Source organism: Neospora caninum, chromosome XI, assembly GCF_000208865.1.
Source record: "Neospora caninum Liverpool complete genome, chromosome XI".
Classification (NCBI taxonomy): domain Eukaryota; phylum Apicomplexa; class Conoidasida; order Eucoccidiorida; family Sarcocystidae; genus Neospora; species Neospora caninum.
The window spans coordinates 609,530-620,280 of NC_018397.1; the positions used below are offsets into that span (position 1 = coordinate 609,530).

Here is a 10,751-nt window from a genome sequence, read left to right on the forward strand (position 1 = left end):
ACAGCCTGGGAAAGGGCTTCCGCCCAAATCGGTCTTTGGGAATATCTGACGTTGAGAAAGAAGACTTTGGTGGAGGGTCGGTCCTCCCAAGGTTGATCCTTTTCACAGATAATGGATGTCTATGAAAGACTCAAGATGACTAGCAGTACACCAAACCCATTCGAGGACTACACCCACGAGCTGCATTCCGCTGAATCAGAAAGAAAAGCAGGGGTGCGTCGGCGAAGCGGTGGCACGGCTCAATTGTGCCGCGAGGTCACCCGCCGGCGCGGAGCGGCTGAAACCCCCGGAGGATAAAAGGGGAGGGAACTGCGGGTTTGAGTGGAAGAGGGTTCCAATTTTTCGTCTGGCAACCGCGTGAGCCTCTGAAAGGACGAGGAAGTGGAAATATGCACGAGTCAAAACGGCGCGGAAAACACGAACCGCAGTTGCACAACCTGGCGGACACTGTCGCGTCGGACGGACGTTCCAGCTAGCAGCAACTGACGCAAAATACCGAACGAACAAGGTCGCGGATTAGCTTGAACAAACACATACCCGACATGCAGAGAAAAGCTTGAAAAGCACTCAAGGGAGTCTCGCCGCGCGGGGCAAGAGCCTAATCGAAAACGGCCTTGTTTGCCAGTGCGGTATGCGGTGTACCTCCTCTACCGAGAAAACGACAGAACGGAGAGCGATGACTGTCTTTTTTGCTACGATACAGGACGAGGAAGATTCCTCATGGGCTAGTGAAAACACCATGAATGTGGATAAAACGAAAGACGCGAGAAAGCTGTCAAAAATGCGCGTGGGCTGCCGATCGGTTGGCTACACGAACTGCGGCGGAAGGAGTGCGCGCGTGTGGCTCGGGCAGCAGCACACGCAAATACGCGGTATTCTAACCGGAAACAGAAGAAGACTAGCCGCTAAATCGAAAAGTGACGATGTGACGAAGATGGTAAGGCGAATGGTGGAAGAAAACGCCGCGATATGGGGCCGTAAAAGAGCGGAGCGGCCGCATTTCCCCGAGACTCGGCAGGCAGCGGGCAACTCCCGGCAACACGCGACACACAGTTCCGTGTTTGTCGAGTGTGTTGTCTTTGGTAAGCGAATAGCAACTGCGTAGCAAACGATGGTTCCCTGTTTGAAGTCTCTAGCCGGAAAAAATGAAGAGAGAAAAGCCTTCTTCTGACTCCAGAGAACAGGAGCTTGTTGCTATATCCGGCCCAAAACAGCTACCAGTACTGGCGCCAGAGCGGCCTGTCAGACTTTTCCATTTTGCTGGGGCTGGTGTGGCGAAAAGCGGGCACGAACTGGAGATTTTCCAATCCTTCGAGAATAGGAAGGGGTTCCCCCCAACGCCATCCCATTCTTTCTGTTTCCCTGTTGGTCCTTTAAGTTTTCAGAGCTCCGTAGCAACTTCTCTTCCGTACACGCTTCAAGTGCGAAGATCGGCAGAAGCGCCGACTCGACTTGCCACGCGTTTGTGTATCGTCGGGCCCCTCACTTTTTACGGCGCTGACTCGGGGGGAGAACGGGGTCAAGTTCTCCTGAAGATTTCGAAACGTGGCTAGTCATTTAAGACAAGGTCAATTTATTGCGTGCGGAAGGGTGCTCCAGAGACTGTCTCTGGAAGAATATTTGGACTTGCTGGTTTCTGGCGGGCTCTTGCAATGCGCGGCACCAGCAGACAACGCACCAGAGCCTCTCCACCTGCCAAGTTTTTGTGAAACACGCGCACCGGCCGTGTGAATTTGCACTGAGCGTTTCCTCAGAGATAGGCTTGGCCGGGATCAAACGTGTCCAGCTGATCATGAAAACAGCGCATGCCGTGAAGAGTGTTTCTGGTTCAACGCACAAACAACTCACCAGCGTTTTCACCGCGTCTCAGTAGCCTGGCGCTAAGGCAATGCATGTGAGAACAAACGCATGCCTCCCGCGAGAGCGGTGTTCGCGGTCGTGGTCAGCAGTCAAGAAATTACACGTGCCCCATCGAAGCGCATGAATGCTGGTTGCACAAAACGCTCTCCTGCCGAAAAGCGCCTTTCTCTGCTTTTTCTTGCAAGCAAAAACGCCGCTGACCGGCTAAGCATCTGTGGTTACTGGTTTTTTTTTGCAGGTATATGCATGCGTGCTGCGGTTTTGTGTCGATGCAGCGATCGGAGACGCTGAAAATCTGTTTCAGCCCGTCAAATACAGTTTCGACCGCGACTCAAAGTTTTTCCCTCTGTCGGCCTCCACACAGTGGATCGAGGAGAAAGCAAAACAGGCGCTTCTGCGCTCTTCCGGTGCCTGCTTGGGTGTTCCTTCTGTTGAGTCGCCGGGCCTTCTTTTCGCCGGTAGGTGTTTTAGTCGTAGACGTCGACAAGTCTCTTTCCTTGAGACACCAGATGAATGCTCGCCCTTTGAGAGGCTGCGGAAACAGAAAGGGATAGGGGGGCGTGAGGATTTGTATCTGCCTATCATTCTGTGCGAGTCTTTCCATATGTGTCCCTCTCCTCCATTTCTTTCCCGGGCAAGGCTGCGCAGTCCCTCCGCATGTTCTTGTTCCTCCTTACTCCTGCAACTCCTTCTCAGCCGTCCTTGCTTCTGTTCCTCTAGTTGCCTTTTCGTGGCGATTCTTTTGTTCCCTCGTTTTGCCTCTCTGCCTTGGCGAGAGCCGCCCGTCTGACGATGCGCCCCTCGTTCCTCCCTCGTCGCTGCTTGACTGTCGGCCTACCTCTCTTTTTCATCGTGGCGTTGCATCGAGGCTGCCCTAAAATTCAATTGCTTGTCCGAACTCCGAGTCGGGGGAACTTCGTTTCTGATTTTCTGTACCCACCGATCTAAAGTCGTGGTGTCTCTGTGGCATGTGCCCGGCCTATGTCTCTTCAGCTGCGCCGCCGAACGGAAACCGCCTGTCTTCTTCCTTCTTCCCCCAAACGCAGAAGCTGCGCGGCGCGCCCTCCTCAGCGCTCACGCCGCAAATATCCGACGCCGCTAAAAGGGATTGCCCGTGGATTCAAAATGGCGTCGAAAAGGAAAAGACCCCTGTCGCACTCCTCGGAGTCAGACCGAGATGCGGAGAGCAGCGCGCTGGAGAGTGACAGCGGATCAGAGGCCGGCGCGGCGTCTCCAGAGACGCAGAAGCGCAGCAAACGGGCGCCCAGCGACGCGGCACAGATCGGCCGGGAGCAAGAGTTGTCACGATCTGTAGCGGTCTCCACTTTGGACGGAGAAGAAATGGAAACAAAGGGCCGCACCACAAGAAAGCGAGAGCCGCGCGCCGCTCCTGGCGAGGCGACCGACATGTCCAAAGGTAAAGTTGCAGTGTGGAATCCTGGTTTGCGAGAGAATCATAACGCGCGATTAACACAGTGCAACCCTGTAGTGTACAACTCAGTCAATGACTGTAAGGTTGGGTATTTTGAACCAACCGATTGGACTGCGCACGTACACCCCCCTCGACAGGCATGTGAAGGGGTTTGTATTTCCACCTTTTACACGTACCCGTCAAATGCTGCGCTTCATGTATGTGGCAGTGCCTGTGTCCGAGTCCGTATACCGACGTGTTGTTGAGAAACGTAACGCGTATCCACGTATTCGTACGAATAGTTGTTGTGCAGATTCAAGTCCGTCGATGTATCTTTCACGCAGCGTCCCAGTGCACGACCAACTCGCTTCGGCGGTTTGCTCCTTTTTGTCTGTCTGTTTGACAGCATTTCAGGACATTATGAGTCGGCCTCTTCCACAGTCTTCTCCCGGCCGGAGCGAGCGTCCCTCGGGCCTCAAAAGGACACAATCAGACACCTGTCGCGCGTCGGATGCAGGGACGCCCGAGACCGCCCCAGTCCTCGTCGAGAGGCCAGGGATTTTTGAGGAGTTGAAGAAACAGAAGGAGGAGGAGCGCGTGAAGCGGCGTCTTCTTGCGGTGCGTGCAAACCAAGTCGCCCAGTGTAGTTTTTGTGCAAACCGGACTTTCCGGCCGTCCTGCGTTACGATCTATAGAGAGAGCCCGCTCCCCTGTATGGACACAGGAAGCTCGCGATGTGCCGAGACACACGCTCCTCGGGCTGTGCTCGCGCCGCTGGAGCGTTGCCGAACGTGTCCCACCCAGGAAAACTGGCCTTTAGATGGGACAGGAGGCGTTTTTCCTGTTTACCGGTCAAAAAAGCCTGTTTCTTCCGACACGCGCACGGCGGTGCCGGACGTTTCCGCGCTTCCCGCGGGTTTGCATGTTTGCCGAGCAGCGACCGAAGATATCGAACTGTGCCTCTTGCCTTTCCTGTGACTCGATACTCAACAGGCGCGCCGGAAACAACGCGAAGCATCTCACGTAAAGCCCTCAGCAGGCGACCGAGAGTACGAGAAGTCTCTTCGGAAAATCGCGAGCAAAGGCGGTAAGCGCGGAACGGCGTCGGGCAGGGCGCTGGAAAGGAGAGAAGACGCAGAGAAGGACGAACGCGAAGTAGAGTCTCTGTTCACGCTCCTTCTCGCAGCAGGCAGTCGCGCGGTCCCGTCCCTTTTTGCCGTCGTTCGCTCTGTCGCACAGCGCTTTGCACTCGCGCGGTGCACAAATACCTGTCCGATGAAACAACCCTCTTTGTCCGAGGTTTCGCCCCCAGAACAGAACGCACAGCGTCTCCGTAGCCATGCAGCGAGACGTGGGACATTTTCCCCCAAACCCTGTTAGGAATTCTGCCTCTGTAGGTTTGCAACCGGGGTTTTCCTCCGCCGGCACTGAGTGTTCGAGTGCCCCTGGTGTGTGTTTCGCAGTGGTCCGATTCTTCAACGTCCTGATGAAGTTCCGACGTGAACAGGCGGAGCGCGAAGGAGACGAGACGCAGCTGAAGCGGCAGAGGAAGCGAGATTCCTTTACCCGGAGGCAGAAAGGGAGGAAAATGAATGAAGGTACGTTTCCGGACACTCCACGGCCTTTCCGACCGAATTCGTCAGGCGCTGTTTCGTCGCGGAGCGCATTCTAAACAGACGTTCGTCATTTCGCTTTTTCTCCATTTCCAAGTTTCTTACTTGGCCCTGCGCAGAGGTGCTGGGGATGAAGCCTAACCCGCGGATTGCTCCGGGGAAAGAGAGCCGACTTGGGGATTCGCTGGTGGACGGCTATATCGGTCGCTTTTTCCCCGCCTGCGTTGCGTCCTAGTGCGCTTCGTGAAACGCTCTCTTCGCTTGTCTGCGATGCTTCACTCCCGATCCTAAGCGGATCGTCTGTGGTAGTCTCGTGGCGCCTAGACGCAGTGTAGGGCCCCGCCTAGCCTTGTGCGTGTTTGAAAGCCGCGCGCGAGAAAAAAGCTTAACGTTCAGTTCTGTCATGAACGGGGAGGGGTTTTGAAATTCACTGACCAGCTCGCTTTCAGGTGTCTGACCAAGGTTAGTTGGGGCGTCAAGATGCAAACGGGTGGACGCCTATCCACGTTGATTCGTGTACATGTAGGCGCCGCGTCGGGTAGGGGCATGCGTTTTTCCGGGGTAGGCTTCCATGGGCTGTCGCGTCGCGGTTGAAGGCACTCGTGTGCGGCAGCGGGCAAACGAGCAACAGAAACTCCACGGCCGGGTTCCCTTCGTGTGCTGCGCAGGTGACTCGAGGAAAACTCAGAACTTCATGAAGATGCTCAAGTCTGAGGAGTGAACAGAAGCGCCACGGTGCTTGGACACCCATGGCTTCGTATACGCGCATGCCGAGACACAGGCTCGAGGTCGGTGGCCTGGATACGCTTCGTTCTACCAGTCGCCTGGGAGGCTCTGCTGACGAGAGTGTGCCTGTGGTGCCGTTGAAGTTTTTATTTGAACTGTTTCGCGGTCCTTCACTCGCTTTTCCCGCAGGCATCAAAAGTCGCGGCAAAGCTGGGCGGGGTTACGGGGGAAGCCGGTGGACTCGAACGACGGGAGGGGCGCGTAGGGGAAAGGCAGAGATGTCTCCCTGACTGGAGGCGCCGTGCGGTGTGAGTGTGTCCCCTCGAATGACTGTGTTTCGTGTATACTTGACGCACAAGAAACAAAGGAGTTTCGCGTGGCTGTCAGCGCACCTCCTGGGCACTTTTTGCGGGAACCAGTGGAACTGTCGCGGCACCTGCGCGAATTTTCGGGAAGGCGTTATCGCAGTTCACTTTGGCGAATGCCCACATCAAGCGAATCAGCCTTTGGGCTCTTCACATAGACGTGGAGAGAGATTGACGGGGTCGGCGTAACAGAGGGCGTCGGAGGCTGAGACGAAGTTCGGCCACCGACAAGTGAAGCGGCACTCCCTCCCGCTTTTGTCTGGACATGTGCCGGGTAGACGCGCTGAGGAACTCGACACACACTCGTCTCCCGTTCTAGAGTTTCTGACGCTTTCCTGCTGAACGGTGCCAAGCGGAAAAGCTGAGCGGGGGGCGGCACGTCACTTTAGGTTTTTCGCACTGGATCAGAAAGCAAATTTCAATCCTAGAAACGAATAGCAGCTGCTGTCCCCACGCGACCTTCCACGCAAATAGCGCTGACGGCGGCAGAACATGTCCTGTCTTTCTGAAGGTCAGCGGCCAGTAGGTCGCGCGGTCCATCCCGCTCGCTTGCGGAATTGGTTCTTTCCGCATAAAAACACTTTTTCCTGATAGACTCTCTCTAGGCGCATATGTCGCGGCGTCTCGCAAGGCTACATTCAGCTGGAGTTTACTGTGGTACGCAGCCTTGTGGCGCCTTTTTGGCTGCCTGTCCACGCACCTTGAGAGCACTAACGCGCAGAGTGTTTGACGATTGTCGGTTAGTCCACGGTTTCTACCTCAATCAGAGCAGGAAAAGTGTCTTTTCAGGACAGAGAGATTGGAGCGTTTCGTGGCTATCCGTCGCGGGCTGAGGTGACTAAAACGGAAGCTCTAGAAAAGTTCCGGTTGTTGGGTAATGAAGCGATGAGAATGTGTAGTGCACTCGCGAGACGATTCTGCTCCTGCAATCCTTTGTTGAAGTTTGCCGGTTCTGTTCACGAGGTTTTTCCTCTTCACGAGGAGAAACGGAGTCGTCGGGTCCACAAAAAGCAGGCATTCTCTTCAATCGTTGAGGTTTGTGAATGCTAGCAGCAGGCAGAGTCGTCACCCGATTCACAGACGCTCCCAAGCGCCTTTCTCATTTCTGTCGATCTAAATCATCCGCCCAGGCATTCTGTGTCGCTCTATGCGATGCCGCCTAACTTGGCAAAAAAGTGGAGACCATCGCTCCGCTTTTAACTCCGTGGCCTACAAGATTGTTAACCCCCAAGAGACTTGCTCCTCTTTTTCAAACGTCAAATGCTTTTCCTGAAACTCGGTCTTTCTGCAACGTGTTCTGTCCTCGCGGCGCATGCATGCTGTTCCTCAGGGCCGATTTTTCTCGCGGGAAGAGCCTGCACACTCTAACCGTATTGAAAAGTTCGGACAAAAATCCTAATTTTCCCCTGTTTGCTTCTGTCTTTAGAGGAAAGAGAACTGAGATCGTGGAGATTGTCTTTTCGGCGTTATGGCCCCGATCTGGGCGCCAATTCTGTCTTTCTGTCGTCCCTTTGCTTTCCGTGAATCGTTTCCCGGGGCTTCCGCTTTGACGTTGGCGGATCCGATGCCCTCTTTGTTCCTCTCCAGTTCTTCCTCCATTTCTCTTTATTGCTCTGTCTGTGCTGTCGCTTCGCGCACCGGTTTCTCCTCCGCTTTCCTGAGCCGACACCTTCATTCCGATCTCGTCCTCTCGGCCTTCTTTTTGCGTCTCACTCCGCAGTTAGCTTCGACGCCCAACCCGATGGGTCTCCAGCGCGCAAAGCGCCCCAGGCAATGAATCCAGCACATGCTTCTTTTTCCTTTCCGAAGGCGTCTTTCCTTCAACGCGACCGCCTGCAATTCTCACCGTGCCTATTCCTCTGTAAATCCACAAATATGCGGCGGCCGTAAAAGCTGGACTATATTTACCGGCATAGATATACAAATGTGTATGCTATCTGTACGTGCGAATTCACACACACATGTGCATAAGTATAGGTGTATGTGGAATTGGTGCGTTCTTCCGAGGTCCACTGTTCCATCATGTTGTTTCTCTCACTGCCGCGTTTGGGAGGCGGTCCCGGGCGTGCTCTGTGTACACCGACCTTTCATGGGCTTTCTGATGGGCCCTACCGGCGTCTCAAGTTCTCTCTCAAACCCATTCGCCACGACTACCGGGTGAGTTCCGCGTGTGTGTTTGCTTCCACGCCGTGTGTTTTAGGTGCCAGTCGATTCGTGGCCAGACTGTAATGAGATGTGGCCTACTCGGTGTATCGCCTGCTTCTCCACAGTGAACGGTGTCCTGTCGAAGAGGTTTGCGTAGTGGGTCCGACACTCGTCGCCATAGGTAGCACTGAGCTCCCTCGTGGACCATCTGCGCGCGCCCGGCCCAGACCCCTCCCCCGTCCCTCGTCCTCATTCACACCCTCGCCTGCTGCGATCCGTTCGGTTGTGGCGCGCTTCCGTCCCCTCAGGACGTCCTCGTTTCGGCAGACCTCCGAAAGCTCACCGAGACTGCGCAGGAGTTGCTGCGGAAGAAGGAGACGAAGCGCCATGCCTTCTGGGAGATCTTCAGCAAGAGGGTGAAGGCCTCTGCCCACATGCTCTCGCCGTCGTTGATGGCTCTTATCGCCCGGAGCTTCGACGTCCACGACAGAGACACAGGTCCGCGTCTTCTCGAGTTTTCGTCATGTTTGAGTCACGGCAATTCGCGTTCGCGGCAGCCCGTCGCATGTGCCTCATCCTAGAAGACGCCTCGAGGGGAGAAAGTGTGCGTAGACACCCCAAGACGAATCCGCCCAACCTGAGGCTGACGAGCCGCACAAGAAACTTGGATCCAAAAGAAACGAGGCCGAGGCACATGGGCGAAGTTCAAATCACATCCGTCCCAGAACTCTATGCGTCCTCTCTGTTGAAGCGGCTCTCGTATGCGGAGAAGGGGGGGGGGATAGAAAGTTCACCGGTTCTGGAGCCGCGCTATGTCGTTCGAAGCGAGAAGCTTTCCATTTGTCGCTGAACGAGGGTAAAAGGCTCAGCTCGTGAGCCTGCGTGCAACTTGATACGCTTTTTCTCGTGTGTATTGGATGCATTATCTTTCTCTCCTTCCCCTGGGCGGCGTCTCAGGCATCTACGTCGCTCTCGCCACTGCCCTACCAGAGTCGGTAAAGCGAGCGGACGGACCGTCTCTCTTGACGCTTTCCGACGTGTTTTCTCGGCGGCTGAAACGCGACAGCAATCCGCCCCTGTTCAAGGCCATCGCTCGCCAGCTTCCCAATGCACTGTACCAGTTGACGGGTAAGGCCCGCGAGAAGGAAGGAGACCCCGGAGAGAACCGAAAAGACGACACGAACAGAAGGGATCGAAGCGTGGGAGACGGATGGCCACACTGCCCGAAAAAAGGCAGGGAGGCACTCTTCTTTGTGCTTTTTGAGTCGTGTGAGTTCTCTACGGTGTTGTCCCTCTTCGCCTCTTGCGCGAAAGGTGGGGAACCGCGTTTTTTCGTCTGCCGGCGAACGCCCGATTGCTGTTTTGACGCGCTCACCGTTTTGCGAGGCCAGGCACAGGCGTGGCAGTCTTGTTTGACGTGTCGCCGGTCTCATGTTCTCTCCTTGCCCACATCAGGAAAGGATGTCCTCCGAATCCTGAAGTCGCTGGACGCTGCGGGTCTTGCTGACATGCTCGCGTGCCGGCAGGCGGCTCGGAAGCTCTGCGCGGAGCTCGACGAGCTAGACTGCGTAGGTGAGTGGCTTTCGAGAAGGGAAACAAAAGGAAGTGTGCCTCGTTCCAGACACGCATGGCGTCTTCTGCCTGCCTGCGCGTCTGTCGCCTGTCCCACATTTTAGGTTCTTTCTGGATCGACCTTTGCAGGCGAGGGCGCCGGGACAGTTCGCTTTCGTCGGACTGCGCGGCCTCGTCCTGTTTTCAGGACACACAAAAGGGAGAAAAAGGGGAAGCAGATGCGCCGAGTCCATCTGCGTTGTCGCGTGTGAAACACTGTTCTCGCGTTGGGCTTCAGATCTCGCGGACGCGTCTGCCGTCTTTGGCAGCCAGGGTTATCGGAACCCGGAGTTGTACCAAGCTCTCTCTCGACGGGCCGTCGACGTTAAAGACTCGTTTGATGTGAGTTCGTTTCCTGACTGCCCTCTTCGGGGACGCTTTTCACCTGCCGTTCCGGATTCGCGTCAATGCAGAGCTGAAGAAGCATGAGTGGTCCGTGCAGAGTCACACAAGTCACGTATTCAGGCATTTGCCAGGCGTACGCAGATGCGTGCCTTCGCAGAGGCCAGCGCTGTGATCACCCGAGAGTGCGCGTGCGCATACATCTACGTGCACACGAGTGAAAGAGGATGGCGTGTGCTTGCTCCTGCCTTTCTGTCAGGCCCCCACAGTGTTCCGGCTGCTGAGCGGCTTTAGCCAGAACGCCGTGGCGTGCGAGAACCTCCTGGAGTCGTTTTCGGCTCTGCTGGTGTCATCCAGAAATCAATTCACGCTGTGAGCAAGTGTGCATTTATCTGGATCTCGGGCGCCACCGCTGTCGTGCTCGTTTCCGGACCAGCGTTGGGTTGGCGTGTTGGGGGCAGTGAAATCCTAGCTTCAGGTGTTATCTGGTTGGTATTGCATGCCCGGTGACTTATGTGACTTATATTATGATTCTTATTAATGGGAGCACAGGTACCTGGGTGTCCCCACCAGCTAGCGTCCCAGCCGGCACTGTGCACGAGAGACCACGCTGGCGGCGCCGTGTGCGTTGGGTACGCAAACAAAAGCGTGGTGATTTGCAGAGTTGTGCGCACACAC

The 10,751-nt window shown here is 55.6% G+C and overlaps 2 protein-coding genes across 2 annotated transcripts; both read left to right on the forward strand.

The window, feature by feature from the left end:
* Nucleotides 1-2,985: 2,985 nt before the first annotated feature.
* NCLIV_053910 (conserved hypothetical protein) lies at nt 2,986-5,605 on the forward strand (the record flags this gene model as incomplete). Its single annotated transcript, XM_003884943.1, has 5 exons — nt 2,986-3,277; nt 3,678-3,889; nt 4,265-4,358; nt 4,735-4,869; nt 5,553-5,605. The coding sequence occupies 5 exons, from the start codon at nt 2,986-2,988 to the stop codon at nt 5,603-5,605; spliced, it is 786 nt and encodes a 261-aa protein (XP_003884992.1).
* A 2,392-nt stretch (nt 5,606-7,997) lies between these two features.
* NCLIV_053920 (hypothetical protein) lies at nt 7,998-10,449 on the forward strand (the record flags this gene model as incomplete). The annotated part of the gene is made up of 6 exons (XM_003884944.1): nt 7,998-8,132; nt 8,429-8,618; nt 9,078-9,248; nt 9,576-9,692; nt 9,970-10,073; nt 10,333-10,449. The coding sequence occupies 6 exons, from the start codon at nt 7,998-8,000 to the stop codon at nt 10,447-10,449; spliced, it is 834 nt and encodes a 277-aa protein (XP_003884993.1).
* Between the last annotated feature and the right edge of the window lie 302 nt (nt 10,450-10,751).